Source organism: Eleginops maclovinus, chromosome 6 (assembly GCF_036324505.1).
Source record: "Eleginops maclovinus isolate JMC-PN-2008 ecotype Puerto Natales chromosome 6, JC_Emac_rtc_rv5, whole genome shotgun sequence".
Classification (NCBI taxonomy): Eukaryota; Metazoa; Chordata; class Actinopteri; order Perciformes; family Eleginopidae; genus Eleginops; species Eleginops maclovinus.
Window position 1 is genome coordinate 22,144,815 of NC_086354.1, and position 17,074 is coordinate 22,161,888.

At 42.8% G+C, this 17,074-nt stretch overlaps 1 protein-coding gene across 3 annotated transcripts in view; it reads left to right on the top strand.

Annotated features, from left to right (window-relative positions):
• The window catches only part of LOC134866344 (zinc finger E-box-binding homeobox 1-like), a 49,013-nt gene that overhangs the window by 18,200 nt on the left and 13,739 nt on the right, over positions 1 to 17,074 (top strand). For all 3 annotated transcript variants that reach the window (XM_063886456.1, XM_063886457.1, XM_063886458.1), the window contains exon 2: positions 15,512 to 15,691. In XM_063886456.1, the coding sequence (XP_063742526.1) occupies positions 15,512 to 15,691 (180 nt within the window). The remainder of the gene's footprint in view (positions 1 to 15,511; positions 15,692 to 17,074) is intronic.

Consider the following 17,074-nt stretch of genomic DNA (forward strand, 5'->3'; position numbering starts at 1 on the left):
CAGATGTCGTGTTTTGCACATCACAACGCTCAGATTTTTCTGATGCTAAGCAGCTCTTTGTACCCAATGGAAGTCCTCCAACCTTTTTCCCAAGGAGCTTTCTGCCAGAGAATGTGTGTGATATGAATACTGAGCAGGTGAGAATAGGAGGAGACAGTTTGCTGGTAGCAGTGAGCGTAAGATCATGACCACAGCAGTGTAGCGGTACCTGCAGAGGCATAAATCAGCCTCACAGAGAGTGTTATTGATAAGATGGAAGGGTTTATTATCCTGTTTGAATCTTACTGTGACTAATGTAAGGGAGAGGATGGATTATTTCTGCTAGCAGGACATGAAAGCAGGTTTAAAGGCTGAAAATACAGACATTTTCTTCAAGAACGTCACTGAAAACAGATGAAGAAAAACCTCCACTGTTGGCTTTAAAGTGAAACCAATCCTATATTTAATACATGTATTCGTGAGGAATAAGTATTTCTGCCTTTGAGTAAAGGGGAATCAATGGTAAATGGTTACTTTAGGCATCAAGCATTCAAACAGCGCTCTTTGTTTCCACAGGGAATGAAGATATGGTAAATACATTGACTTTGAGTTTATTGATTGGGTATCTGACTAGCTGAATGCTTCTACATTACCTGATTGCCTCAAAGAACCAGCGAAAGAGAGCAGCAAATGGATAATACATTAATCCTTGTGCAAAAATGCATCACAAGTTGCAACGAAAACACATCTTGGAAATCAGGGTGTGGATTGAAACACAAGACGTGTTGGAGATAACAGAACCCTCTAACCTAGCTGTCTTTTCATCGCCACACAGCTCCACCTCTCCCATTATGTTTTATGATAATCATTGTATTATAAATGAGATTTTAGGCTGTAGCAGGCAGGGTGAATCTCGGAGTAGAAAGACTGATGTGTGATTAAAGGAACCTGAGTGATGTCTCCAAAGCGATAACCCCAACAGTCTTGCAGGTAAAGGTCAGCGGAACAATATTAAAACGCAGAGCAGAGGTCAAGTGCAATCAGTGGTGCCCTCAACAGCGTCACTAACAGCCAAGAGTCCAACTTTTCTTATGGCTATTCAGGCATGTCCTCCAGCAGCTATTATGATCATTGGGTTTCTCTCTCAGCACCCAATGATGAAGCACGGCTAAATAAAGAGGATCTTAACCTTGTTGCACCGACCAAAGATCAGCCCCCACTTGCAGGGTAGAGCGACAGGAAAGATGGAAAACAGAGAGCAGGTCAAAAGCAGCACTAAACCCTGAAGAGTGCATGGACACATCCTTCCTGACACTCTGTTTTGTGATATTGTCCAATCTAGAACTTAATGGATGTCCGTTGGAAATCCTACCTCCTGCACATGGAGGTCGTAGATCAGGTGCAGCCTCTCTGGAACAAACAAGGATTTACCTTCAAGGACGCTTTAGCAGGTCGGGTGTCTGCTGAGTTTAAAACAGCTGTTGGGGTTTAACAGTAGTCCATCAAACCCCTGCAGGCCATGCAAAGTGGCTCCAATATTCATTAAACTGCCAATTATTTCCTTGATTTATCTATTTGCTCTATTAGAGCTGCAACAACTAGTCGATTAGCCGATCCAAAGGGAAAATATGTTGATAAAAGATCAGTTATTGTCTTTCATTTGTGAGGATTTGATGCTTTTTTTGATCTTATATTCTTTATTTTTTTTAATGGTTGATGGATTAAAAACCCATCTGATAACATTTAAGAGCATTGTTACAATCCAAAACATTTGAGATGCAGACGACTGGCACACCATTACAGTTTTTGGACAGGTGATTGTTTGTGGTGAATTTTTGCTGGAACACTTGACTACAATCAATCCCCAAGATTATGTTGCAGATACATTTTCTGTCAGTCTACGATTCAATCAAATGTCTAATCGTTTCAGCTCTTCGTTTCTGGTTCTTCTAATGGTCAACGGTGTCTGACAATACACACAATTGGCTCATCTGTCGTGTTGCAGCAGCACCATTTTACGAATAACAATCACTTGAATGATTTGAAAAGGAGGCAGGTCATTTGCCCAGCAGAGGTGTCTTCAAAGATGCCGTAGACCAGTATAAATAGACACAGGGAACACTGAATGACATGCAGTAGTCAGGGGAAAATAACTGTAATTTAAAATAAAGCGTGGTTGGCTGGCTCTGCAAAACTGATGCATGCTGTTTACCATAGAGCAGGTCTGGATCTCCCTCGAAATGTGCTCAAACTGTGTAAAAGTGCAGCAAAAGTATCACATTTATTGAATTAAAACCCTGCTGGGAGTGATACGTAATATTCACCATGTAATTACACGGCCTCAGCTTCATTTTCTCATGTCTTTTCGTACAAACGCAAAGTATTGTGTTAAATCCGAGGAAAGTTTACTCAGCACACAAGCTTAAGCCCTCTTCAAATTCAAACATTTGGGACACATTCAGACCTGGAAACAGCCCAGTGTAATCACACTCTTCTGCTTTTTCCACTCACTGAGACCTACAGAGAAGTTAAAAGCTTATTCCCCGCTTAAGAAAGGCATGAAGATGTTTCAAAAAGGCATAAAAGCGCTATCAAAATTAGTACAATATAAAATGGTGTCATCTGCATAGAAGGTAATTCCTGTAGTATTACAACCAGCACATCTAATTCTCTCTGAATATTCTTCTTCTTGTGAATCCTCAATAGAAGAGAAGCGAGGAAGCATTGAAATGCCACTGACAGCCCAGTGATGCACCTGACAGACTTGGCGATTAGGATGGGATTTACCACTCTGTGCCTGGGAATGTGAAGGCATTGGGAAGAAAACCACCGTGCTGAGAAAAACAACCGGTTCAAATACAATTGCTGAGCATCCAAAACACAGTGATGACCTAGATTTGCTCCCACCAAAAAGCTGTCACTCCAGCAGAACAACAGAGGATCCTGAGGGGCTGCAAAAACAAATAACAAATCCCCCAGAACCTCCGCTGCTTTATAAAAGTGTCACCCGCTGCATGTCGCTCGTTTCTTGTTTGTTTTGTCGATCATAAGGCGCACAGTCTGTGAACGGCTGGGAAAGTGTTGCGTAGGCGCGTTGCACAGGAATCTGAGGCTGGATAATAAGCTGGTGACAGGACTTCCTGCTCCAGATGTGCTGCGTGTCTGACACATGCCGGAGAGATGTCTGTTTTTATGGTGACATTTTAAGCACTTGGTTAACTTTCACATAATGATTGTTGATTGATCTGGGTTAGGTTCAAAGAGAAGAGTAGATCTGTATCCAGTCAACAATAAAAGCAGTAGTGGTACAATCTGTAATCACCTTGTTTGGTAAGTGAAACAAACTTGCATGGACTGTGTTTTAAAATCCTGCTGGCTTGAGAGGGTTGTAAAAGTTCTTGGAGAATAGATATAAAGAAGTGAGACTTTTTCATTTTGTCTTTTCAAGATTTGCTGAATGCATTTTATCAAAAGTGAGAGGTTTTTTTTACTCTGTGTTGTAAACGACCATAAGCTCAATATCTCTGGGTTTCAAACTAAATGCTTAAATGAAAATCTAAGTATGGGCAACATATTGCAGCAGTGTTTCCATTTGCAGATTTAGATTAAACGTCACATTTAATACATTTATTAGCTGCTCCTTTAAGGCAAGATGACCTAATCACTAACACATTGACACTTAGACTTTCTATATAGCATTTAAATTAAACAATACTAACAAAAACAGTCAATTAAAATACATAAATATGAATTTTCCCCGACTGTCATCAGAGGCCCTTTATCAAGTTGGAGACATGTCATATATTAAATCAAAGTCCAGTATTGGAAGATAGATAAACACGTCAATCTTTAGCATGAACACAACTGTTCCTCACAGATAGTATATCCGTAGAACTAAGTTATACAATAACTATATAGTATATTTGCGTGGGAGTTAACGGCGTTATGTTGAGATGGCTTTGTGTCGGGGATTTGGTTGGGTTTGGTACCCGTGTGTTGCATCATTCTGTATATAAACACAACTAATGTGGAGTTCCTTGTATACACTTAAAGCCACCCAGCTGCTACTTTCACATGGTTGTTGGGTTTAACAGTTATCCAGAAGCAATGCTCTCTGTTTAATATTTGAAACTGGGATTTCTTGTTACTTAAACACAGTGTGATTCAAAGTTTGAGACAGTGTGTGGGAGTTTTTGCACATCATTTTGCAGACAGGATACAGAATGTAATGCTGGTTCTTCTGCAGCTGTAGGAACTGATTTTTATTCAAATGAATGGATTCAGCTGGTGCTCAAACTCTGCGCATTCATTCATTTCAACAACTAGATAGCTGCTTTCTTCTCTCCTCTAGTGTGTCATGTGGTTAAAGGCCATGTGTTCAGAGTTTCTCCTCCCCCCTCAGTGACCTCTCCTCCTCCTCCGCCTCCCCTCCCTCTCCATGCTCCAGCCTCTGCTCGTTCCCAGTCAATGGGCACCACTGGTCGGGGTAGCGACCTTTCCGACCTCTTTAGCGCTGGTTGGTGCAGCATGGCTGTGGGCTTGGCTGCACTCTCTCCCCTCTGGTCTTACAGTCAAACATGGCACTTTAAGTCACTCTCTTTATAGTAGGTAATTACCACTTGTCAAACACTCATTAACTTGCCTCCCAGGATGTTGTGTTTTCGGTTTGTGTGTTCATCGGTCTGCCAGCGGGATAACAGAAATACAAAAAGAACCGACACAAATACCGTTAAAGTAATGAATCGATAAGCAGTATTGGTAAGAGTAGAAGTACCGTTTAACGTTACCCATCCTTAATGGTTAGGGATTCAGTCAGATCCAGCACGCTATGAGCTAACCGTCATTAGCATATTGAGGAAAAACATTAAATGCATGGGTTTGGTTTGTGCATTTCATAAACCCTGCTGTCTGAGCATAGAATATCAGTACAGAAACGGATGTAATGGGAGATAACTATGGTATCCCTCGAAAAAAGCACAGACAAAGGTGTAGAGTAAGCAAAAATGATGGGCTGACAGCCACACACTGCAATGGGACATTCATTATTAACGAGCTCTGGGTTCTGTTATAGCTTCTAACTTGTCTCTAAATGTGTCAAATAAAAGTTAAACTGCACGACTCTAGTCTGTGAGGAGGGTTAGTCTTAGCCCACAGGCTGCAGACTGTTATACTGGTGTAACGGAGAGAAGCAGGGAACAGGGAAATGAGTGTGGAGAAGCTTTTTAGGAGAACCTGTTTACCGCGAGGCGTGCTGCGCATACACTGCAGTCTACTCGTGCTCATAATGAAATCAGAGAGTCACATGCAGGTGAAGTATGGATAATATACAGCCTGTCATGAGTCTAAGCACCGTGACAGAGCAGTGCAACACATACACACACACACACACACACACACACACACACACACACACACACACACACACACACACACACACACACACACACACACACTCAGTTATTTAGCAAGCCAACAAGATTTAATGTCTCAATCTTGAATCCTGTGTCTGCCAAAGTGGAGGCCGACATAAAAATGGAATTACACAAAAAAAGAAAGAATAGAGAAAGTGCTAGTACTGCAGTTTCTCTTGGCACACACACACACACACACACACACACACACACACACACACACACACGGTTTCCCTGTCTCCCTGAGTAACAGCTGGGCGTCTCTTAGGTAAATCGAATCAGTTGCTCCCCATTCGGTGGGGCTCTTGTGTGGCCCCTGGCATGGAAACTCAAGCTATCAGATTGATTTTTTTTTCTCTCTCTCTCTCTCTCTCTCTCTCTCTCTCTCTCTCTCTCTCTCTCTCTCTCTCTCTCTCTCTCTCTCTCACTCCCTCACCGTCGGCCTCTCCCGGGCCCAGCCTTGTGTTTCAGGGACGGTCAGACCAGTCGACAGTCCCGCAGAGTTGAAAGCTGGGGGAGGTTGCTAACTGGCTGACGGAGTCTCCAATCTCTGACTCATATCTGTCACCAGCAGTGTGTGTGGCTGTCACTCACTCTCACTGTGGCTGTGATGCTGTATCCGTCAGTGTCTTCTGGGCTTATGTAACCTCCCGAGTCCTTTATCCTCAGGGGTCTGCTTCAGGGAATTTTAGGAAAACGGGATCAGACCAACTCCTCTTAATCGGTTGTATTTAAGGCAGCCCTGAGACGGCACACACACACACACACAATTGCACACACACGCCACCTCACACTCCTTGAGCTATTTTCTGCCTGACTTCAGGTCCTGCCCTCAAACCAACCCTCCGTCAGACTCTCGTTAAAGAGATATTTTACCAAAATCCAGCCTCTTGTTGCTCAGGCTGTTCGTCAAACTGCAAAGAAGACGACAGGCAGACTACATCATGTGATTACTCATCGAAGTAAGAACCAGCAGACTCCTTCACACACACGGTTTGTCTTTGTTGGTATTAAGTCTGTTTATCTGTTTTAATGGTGTAGGTTTTTGCATTGTGTCTACAGCTGAGACGATGGTAAATTAATTGATTAGTTGAACATCGCCAAAAATAAATTGGTTACAGCTTTTCAAGTGTGTTTTTTTTGTACATTTTTCTTGTCCTTAACTGACAGTAATCTTTGATTTCTGGACAGTTTCTCAGACAAAACAAGACGTGCGAAGATGTCCCATTGACATTTTAAATACCTTACATGGTTATAAATATGCTTTATGAGTTTAGCTTGGGTAGCCCCAATATTAAAGCTTTTAAAAATGGCACACAGTTGCGAGTGGAAATGAGCAGCACCAGGAAACTGCCAGTCCAGTTCTTAGAAATGCATGTGAGGAGAAACAGAAGTGTTCACTTCAATAAAAACAGTACCGGACCGGACCTGTGTGTGTGTGTGTGTGTGTGCGTGTGCGTGTGCGTGTGGGTGTGGGTGTGGGTGTGGGGTGTGGGTGAGTGTGAGTGTGAGCTTGAGCGAGGAACAGAGCAGGCATGCATTTAATCACATAACCTGCACCGTCATACTCACTCATAAACAACCTCCCACTCACACACGCACACACACTCATCCTCACTCATATAAGCACTGTGTCTGGGCGTTTCCACGGTGGCTGCAGAGGATACTGTAGCCTTTAGCTTACATTTAATTTTCATAGCACAAAACAAACATTAATCTCAGCACACACACTTACTGTACACTAATCTCTCTGCTCGAGGCCATCCACACCAGCTCTACCCCTGGATTAAAGGGGTTTAAACAGTAATCTGTCATGGATGATTTATTGTGTACCGTTTGTACACTGAAATCTCTGCGTGTTAATTCAAGTCACAGATCAGAGTGAAGCTGCAAACACAGGAGGACAAGGTCGTTGTTAATGAGACGGCTGCACACATTCACATTTTCTAAATGAACTCTATAAGTCTGGAATACATTAGTGACCTTGTTACGCTTTTTGAGGGTTTGTTCTCTTCCCTGTAGTGCGTCATAAAGGTTGTTGTGCATGTTAGTGGTCTGCAAAGGCTAGAATCCCTGTGTTCCCAGCACAATGTGAAACGCCTTCATTAGACATCACTGTGTAGTACTCGCATTCCTATTGGCCGACACTCCAACACCTTGTACGTGATAGGCTGAGGGGCGGGACATCTCAGCACAGGCATAATGAGAAAAATAAAGAGCTTTTTGCACATTAAAGCATGTAAACATGTCCCAGCAGAGACACTACATACAATTATCAACCTGAATAGGGCAACTTTAAATTCACCAGACTCCATGCTGTATATAAAAATGCCATAAATATATGAAATAGAGGAAATCATCGTCTAAATTCAGATTTTCCGTGTAATATATCATTGTTTCAACACGGAGTGTCTCACATTTTGAAGTAGATTTTCCCAGTTTCCTTTTTTAAATTATTTATCCCCATCATCCAAGCAAAGCTGATTATAAGACCTTCATGTTTGGAGTGAAGGCTGAACATTTTGTAAACAGACTGGTATGAGATTGGAGGACGGGGGACAGAGAGGTAAACAGGAAGTGACCACTCACCCCCCACTTCCCTATATGTCACTTCCTGTTTGTGGCCTTACTATAAGAGCGCTCAGGTTACATTTTGCACCAACTGAGAAGCAGAGGTGTGTGTGTGTGTGTGTGATCTGACTTGTTTTATTAGACCCTTAGCCTCTGATATGTGGGTCAAAGCGGTGTTTATACTGTAGGTCTATGTAAAGGTGTGTGTGGGATTGAAATCCTAACAGTGTTAGCGTGTGACCCAGTTGTTGTCAGAGAGTGTTAAATCCCGCTGATCCTACACTCGTTGCACACACACAAAAGGTGGACAAAGTGTGTGTGTGTGTGTTTATTCAGGCAGGTAGCAAAAAGTCAGAGTGGCAGATAAATGTCAAAGAGTCTGCAGATCGCTTTTCACTTTCAGTTTCAGACTGGAGGTGTAGCATAGAAGAAGAATAGAGCTCGACAATATAACTTTATATTATATACAAATGTGTATGTATCAAAGGGGCAAGATAATAATCATTTGGAGTTATGTGGGGCCAGCTTTCTCTAAATAACGCGCTGAAGATTTCTATGTGAAACTTTGCTGGAGTTAGCGTTGTAATTAGAAGTTCCTCTTCAACTTTTAAACCCCACTCTAATGAGATTTAATGAGATGGAGGGATATTTATATAAAACTGTTGAGCCTTGAGCAGCTCTAATCCATACCTCCTCACCCTTTAGTGTTTACATGACTCTCTGATGAACTCCCGTTGGTCCGACAGAAGAGGATGTCGGAGAGGAGCAGGCAAATCTGGGTGGTTTTTTTTTCTTCTTCCAGGCAGCTATAACAGGACTGAGAATGTTATGTAATACTCCGGTGTACCGCCACCCCCTGTCCTGCATGACTCATTACACACACACACACACACACACACACACACACACACACACACACACACACACACACACACACACACACACACACACACACACAAAGACACACACACACACGCGCGCATGCATGCACATTCCTCATTTAAGGCATATAATCACTCTGAAAATGTAATGTTCTTATAAACTTTAAAAGACATACCGGATGTTCACGGTTTAATTTATTACCTTGATCTTATATATATATATACAGTACATCTCTATATATATATGTTTCTGAGCTGAATCAACCCATGCACGAGTCCAGTCAGCTATGTCAGTGGTTTCTCAGGTTTAGTCTGAGTCACGGCCTCGTCAGCTGCAGTAAACCAAATCTTTGGGGAAATGACATCAGCCACAGAGTAAGACCACCTGCTACCTGTAAGTCACCTCATAGCGTCTGGGAAGTTTTAAAATAATGTCACAGTCCCTTTCTTGCTTTTAAGAGCAGCTTCTAAGAAACTCTGCCAGAAAAGATTTCCGTAAATGAACCTTTTGGTTACAATAAAATGCACTCTGAAGAAAAAGGACTGCTGGTACAATGTCACACGTAGTGGTTCGTATGAAAGTTACGAATCTTCTGAAAGGGACCGTGTTGTTTCAGAGTCTCTCTGCCTCGTGTATGTTTAATGTAGACATGAAACTTTGATTGAGTTTCAGTGGTAAAGTTTAGCTTATTTTATATATTACATGAGTGCTGGTTCACTCGGGGAGTAAGAGTGTCCTGTTATTGGGTATGATATTTAACAGCCAGTCTTTCTTTTTGTATTACTGTCCAGGAGTTAGTGATCAAATGAAAGTTTACTCGTCTGAAATCATGTTTTTTTCCCCCGTTCTTACCACTGAGGGATAAGATAAGATAACTTTATTAATCCCAAACTGGGAAATGTTTGTGTTTCAGCAGCATAATACAATACAAGGCATAGCACATAATTAGAAATAAAAAGAAGAAATAAACAATTCTAAAGTGCCGACATCACAAAGAAGGAATACAAATAAACTGGCATTAGAGAAAAGATAGATATATATATACAGTTGACTATGAAGATAAATAATCTATAAACTGTCAGACAAGTAAACACTATTGAAATGAACAGATGAATTAGATGATGAATTTTGAGATCCAAAATGAGCCTTAAGAGGGATAATAATGAAACTGTCTCTTAGCAGCCGGCTTGGTTCCATGGGCCAAAGATGTCTTGGCTGTCATTTAACTGTCAGAACAATACTTCATTATACATATTTTCCATCACTCATCAGCCAAGGTGTTATCAAGCATCCCTAAAAACATGTGAATAAGTAAGATTTAAATGTGCTGGTGGTCCTAAAAAGACCCTACACCCAATATAACATATCTGTATTTATATTAGTGTCGTTTGTAACCCTAGTCCAAAACTAGTCAACTTTTTTCTCGAGTTTTTGATGTATGGACCCTAAAGTAAGATCTGTGGTGAACACAAGCGATTTTCACTTTTCGTTCAATGACATAAAATCCAGCAGTAAAGACATCACTGGTGAATGTCAGATGCTTCTGTTTGTGTTAAAAAAACAGGTGACTAAGATGGGACCAGTAAACGTCATCATGCTGACCATTAGCTGCCTTTAGCTTAGCGGTGGTGACGTGAGTCATGCGACAGTAAAGTAGTCCGTTTGAAGGCTTAGCTTTTACGCGTTTAGGCTTTCAGAAATCATAAGGTGGTGTTAATAAGTGGAGATTATCCTGCTGAACAAAACCTGTAAGTGTCATTTAAGTGAGATGGCCACAGATTCAAAAATATCCCATTGCTTTTTGTTGAGGGACTGTTTGCGATGCTAGCTTCCAGATCGACCTACACAAATAAAATAATCACTGCACCACTCTATAATTAGGCACCTTCAGGTTTACTTTAGGTCCTACTATTGTCTGCTGGAGGGCCAACCCTGCAGAGAGAGAGAGAAAGAGAGCGAGAGAGAGAGTCTGATGAGGTCTGATTGAGCACCTGGGCCGAGCAGGAAGCAGCTGGAGAGTCCTGATTACTCTGTGGACACACACACACACACGCACACGCACGCACACACGCACACACACACACACACACACAAAACACAAAATACACACGCAATACCTGAAACACGTCAGGCTTACCAGGCTGAATTGTAAAGATTAACTGTTCAGTTATTAATCACACACATGCACACTGAGATATTCTCTCTTTCGCTTTCATTGTAACACACACACACACACACACACACACACAGCAGATGCTCTGTGTCTTTAGGAGGAGGACGGATGTGTGGGGGGGGGGGAGTCCCTGGCCTCTGGCTTACGTTGCTGGCTGCAACAAGAGGGGCTTTCCTGTGTGTGTGGAGATTATGCATGTATAGCTCTGCAGTGTGTGTGTGCTGGTCCAGAGGTTGTTGGCTCTATTAGGGCGAGATGGACATGGAAACCGAGTGCAATGTGCCAGGGACACACCTTACCACCCCACCCACACGCAGGCTTACCTCATGATGACTTTCAACAGAAATATGACTCAGTGCTTCATAGTTTTCAGACCTGCAGCCATATATCTTTACCAGGAAGGGGGTATAATTAACACAAAGAAATGATGACTCTGCAGAAAAGATGGTTGGATTCATGTAACATGTTCATGTCTTCACTTTGTAATCTTCAGAAGAGCTGCAAATGATGATTGAAGAGTCCACAACCTGTTCAGCCTGCTGTCATACATATAGATACTGTATGACAGATATAATGAGTGACTGTCTCTTTAAGAGGGCTGACTCTCTCTCTCTGCAGCTGCTCACCCTGGTTAAGTCTGGTCACATCTAGTAGCAGACAGATAGCATGTTCACACACACACAACCACACACACACACACACACACTAACACACACGCACACATTGGTGTAATTGTCAGTTAGGGGCTTGGCAGAGGTCCCGTGCTGCACAGCTGCACCGGGGCAATACACACACATGCACAGTCACAGACAAACACACGTACACACACACACTAGCTGTGGTCGTGTCATGCTCACACGTTTGTCTATGGTCAGGACTTTTCATTAACGCGTCGTAAAAAAAGGAGTTGCTTCAGTCATGTTCAGAATAATGATTGTTTACTTAGCTGTTGGAGGTAATAATTACAAAGTGTTTGGGTCATGATTGACGGTGATGAGTTATATATATTTAATAGTTATCTTGTACTGTTAAACTTAATATCTGAATAAGTTGTGGTGAGTATGGATGCACCATGCAGTAAAATGCAGCATTAATACAGCTACTTTTACCTTGTTATTTACTCCTTGCATACTGTATTAACTGTATGTATTTACAGTCTATTTATAGCTTGTCCTCTCTCATCCTCCTCCCTCCCTTCTCTTCCTTTTGCACAGCAGCCGACCTGTGACTCAGACACCATGTGGTTTAGTCCGGGCTGTGTTGTGGTGTCAGACGCAAATAACTTCCCCCTCCAGGGTCACATGTCCTGATGTGGGTCTGTCTCTGTATTGTGTCTATTTCTTATATAAGAGGAACAGTTTTTCCCCGTCATTGAATGGTTAAAGCAAGGCACAGAGCTCAGTGGAAACAACTGTACAGAGCAGAGATTTCTGGAACCTGTTGGAGCAAATAATAGCTTGATTTATGATGAAAATGTATAAATGAGAGTGGCAGAAATCCAGTTAGTAATCAGGAAAGAAATCCGCGTTTGGGGGAGAAATGGACGGACCTGTTATGATGAAACAGATTGTTAATTAAAGTGATGGATGGCAAGAAGGGAAGGAATGCTGCAGTCTAGACATTTCTCTTCCTCTCTTAGCTGGCCGCTCCTCTTCACAGACCTCCAGATGGAGGATTAACAGTTCACTTGACTCATTGTCTTGATGATGAGTTCAGACCATGCTTCCAAACTCTCTCCAGCTCCAAACAAACACACAGGGAAGAGGTTGTAGGATTTAGGATATATATACAAGAAGCAGATTATAGGAGAAATAACTTTAAAGGGGCCCTATTAGGCTCATTTTCAGGCTCATATTTGTATTTCCTGTCTCTACTGGGACATGTCTCCATGCTTTAATGTTCAGAAAGCTCTTTATTTTTCTGAAACCAGTGCCAGTCTGCTCTGATTGGTTAGCTGGCTGGTGATTGGTCAACAACTTAGAGCTGTCCCGCCCCTTGGCCTATCATGTACAATGTGTTGAAGCGCTAGCTAATAGAGTGATGTCACTGTGTTGCTGAAGTAAACAAAGGAGTCCAATGGAGGCATTTCAGGCAGGGAACTATAGGATTTTAACCTTTGTAGACCATTTACATGCACACAAACCTGAATAACACACTACAGTAACGGGAAAACCTGTATAAATGTATGTAAAGGATCACAGGAAGTAAACAACAGAAACGGACAGAAAACGCTTCAGTCCAGTCTCCTGAAAGTCTGGGGGCAGATGCTCGAGCCACACTGCTTGTTGTTTACATCACATGTGTTAGGAAGCACTTCTCCTTTCCTGTTCCCTCTGCTCAGCAGTGCCCCCTGTCTGTTGTACTGATAACTGCACATGAGAAAGCACCTGATCTAACCTGAACCTGTCCTATAGTCTGCTGCTTTTACATCCTCTGTTCCTTGTGTTTCTATCATTATTATTATTCATGGTTATCATTCATATCGTCCTATCCCTTATTGCTGTCGTTGCTACGACACCTGATTAAACGGAACCAAAAAGAGTTGTGTATATTGTGTTCCTCTCCATCATTTGGCTTATAAATGAAATCACAAACCACATCTCCTGCATACAGACATATTATTCTCCTCTCTTTCTGCGCCAGCCTCTTACATCGATCCAGACGTGCATCGACCCCCCCCCCCACACACACACACACACACACACACACACACACACACTTTTGAATTCACAGCTCCGTACTCGTCTGTCTGGAGCATCGACAGCATTGTCTCCCTGAAGCACCTCATCATTTCTGGTGGAGTCTGTGTGTGTGTGTGTGTGTGTGTGTGTGTGTGTGTGTGTGTGTGTGTGTGTGTGTGTGTGTGTGTGTGTGTGTGTGTGTGTGTGTGTGTGTGTGTGTGCAGGGTGTGTCTTAAACGCAGGTGTGTGTACTCTACTGTAGGTGTGTGTCATGCGGTCTTCAGTAGATGCATGCTGCAAGGGTGCTCCCAGAAATTCTAATCCCATTTTCCACACACACATACAGTAGATCAGCGGTTTGGGACCTTTTTGTGTGTATGTGTGTATGTGTGTGTGTGTGTGTGTGTGTGTGTGTGTGCGCGCACCTGTCACCGTTGAACAAACAGCCCAAGCTTTCTTCATCATTAGGCGTCTTCAGCACCTCCGCCAAGACGTACAGCCACCCTGATCTAGAGAGGCGTGCACACACACACACACACACACACACACACACACACACACACACACACACACACACACACACACACACACACACACACACACGCACGCACGCACACACATATTCATTTGTGCTCACAGGTGTAAGTGAGTACATGCTGACGGTGAAAAAGCAATTAAATACCTACAGCTTGGTGCTCATCGTCACTTAGATCCCTGTACAGGACACACGCACACACACACACACACACACACACACACACACATGAATAATGGTGTTAACTTTCTGTTGGTCCATTTTTCCACTCTGAGCTGACGTTAGGAAGCTGTATCCCACAGATCAAATCTGGACTGCAGCACAGTGTAAATAGATTTGCTTTCTGAGGCTGATACACAAGGGATTCATTTTGGTATGTCACCTCTCCGTCAGTAAGTCAAGAGAAGTCTGATGTGATGAAGTTTAGAGCAAATGATCGGGGAGGACTTCAGATCTGGTTCGGAGTTGAAACAGTTGTTTTTTTTGTGAGTTAATTGGGTTCAATAAAAGTGTGACCACGAGTGAAATATGTATTTTTATGTGCTTTCCATTTCACTTTGGCGCCTCCTTTAAAGCGATTAAGCAGGTGTGTTCTCCGATCCATGGTGGCCTTCAGTCCGGCCCGGTGTAGGTGGGCTAATTGAGGCTGTGTTGTGCTGCGTTTTTTTATCCAACTTTCTCAAATTGGTAAGAGAAGGTTATGTTTAAGGGTTGTGTTTATGCTTATAGCACAGGTGCGCGGTCGGGGGGGGGGGGGGGGGGGGTCTCGTCTTGAAGAAATGACAATAAAGATAAACAGTACTGTAGCAGACTCACATGACTGGTGTTGTATTTTTCTGAACCTAAACTATTAAGAGTGGCTTTAAATTCCATTTATTTATTTATTTTTCTACACAAATGAGCAAGATAACACTTTCCTCAATGTGTATTCTTAAAATGTCATTAACTAAGCATGAAGAAAGCCTTCAGGGTCCAATCAGACTCGACAGACCCTTCCAACGTTGCTTTGCTTTCATCCGTGCAGCTCAGATGCTGTTCACACTGCTGTCCTTTTTGTCAGTAATTGCAGTTAATTGCCTTTATTCTGCAACACAGATGTAAATCAGACACTGATTACAGCAGCAGGGCGCTTCTGCCTCTCATCACTGGGAATCAGAATGAATGTTGTTAACGTTTGCACCGTCATGGCAATAAACCTTGTGATTCTGATCAATCTTACCGTCTCAAGTTGTGTTACAAGTTAGATCATCTTCCGTCTCTGTGTGTCTTTCCTCTGCAGTGACAGAATTCAACAATGGCTTGGAGGCCAGTTCAGACTCTGATGACGAGGACAAGCTACACATCGTGGAGGAGGACAGCCTGCTGGAGACCGAGGTCGCCGGCGCCGAAGGGACCAAAGCGCAGGGCGGCCATGACTACGCCACAACAGTATTACCCCACAACGGTGCCCTGAACGGAGGTGAGGCGCATGGGCGTCACTTGGTTAGAAAAAGTGGTGGGACATTTCTTTGAGATTTCAAAAACAAAGCGCCTCTTTCATTCTTACAATGCTTTCTTGACAACTAGTGCAGTAACTTTGCTACGCAGCTGCAAAATTGGAGCAAAAGCAACTTTAACATTCAAATATTACTGATATTGAACGCGTCGAGGTCAAAATTGCACCACTTGGGTTACCAGAAATACACCCAAAAAGTGTGATCAGTCCTCCAGATTGTACTTGTTCCATTCTCAAAGTGTGCAATTGTTTGTGCAAGCTTTCTCAGAACATTTTAAACAAATGATCCAGATGCAAAGTGGTCCCCGGTATAAATGATGCCTATGGTGAGGCGCCATCTTAGAAACACAGCGATTGTTTGTTCATCGGTATCCCTACAGCGGTTGTCCTTTCCAGGTAGGGCTGCACGATTTGGAGGGAAAAGATCCACATCCAAAGTTGACTTCAGATAATAGTGAAATAACATTTTAATGAGTTTCATAATTAGCCCTGCCGGGACGGTGTGTGGCTGAGGGGAGCTGAGTCGGCTAAACTGAATCTTGTTTGTCTGTGCAGACAGTTTTTTATTCGCACTGCATTTCCACTGCAGGCCTGCATTGCGTCTGCCTTATTTAACACGCCTTATCAATCCATTTCCTGCTGTCCTTCCTCCAATTCTGCCCATTTATAGTTTCAGAAGTTTCCCCATCTGCAGGACGTGCAGACAGAATTTGTTTTAGGACAGTTTTATGTTGTGTGTTTCATTTTTTGAGTTCACTTCAATCGAATATGACTTAAAGTTAGTATCCCTGTCTGGATTTGTTCATATTGATTTGACTTGTTCAATACATCAAGTTTTCTCTTTTTGTTTTACCTTCGTTTAATAACCTGTGGAAACACCCTGAAGCCATTTGTATAGATGGAGAAAGGAGAGGGAAATGTTGCATGTCTTTTGAGTTCACTTAAGACAGCTACAGAAAGCTCTTTAAAACTCTAAACCTCACAATAACCAAGGAGTAAGACAGTTTGCATGACACACCTCAGCATACAAGCCAAACAACACCACCAGATTGAATAATCAGAAGCAGAACCAGGTCGTTCAACAGCGGGGTCTGATTGGCTTGTGTTTACCCCGCTTCTCAATGCCCTTTTAATCCTCGATTCCCCGCAAACAGCTCAGCCTACGCAAGCTTGTGCCTTCATCCCGACAGCAGTCAGTTACAGCCGAGCAGGAAATACTAAAACCATGGAGACGGGCGAGAATGTGACACTGAGAGATATTGCTCTCAAGGCTTGTCTCATTGTTTCTGGATAAAGCCTTACATGGTGTGAGCAGGGCTGTGCGTCTCCCTCTCTGCTCTCTCCTTT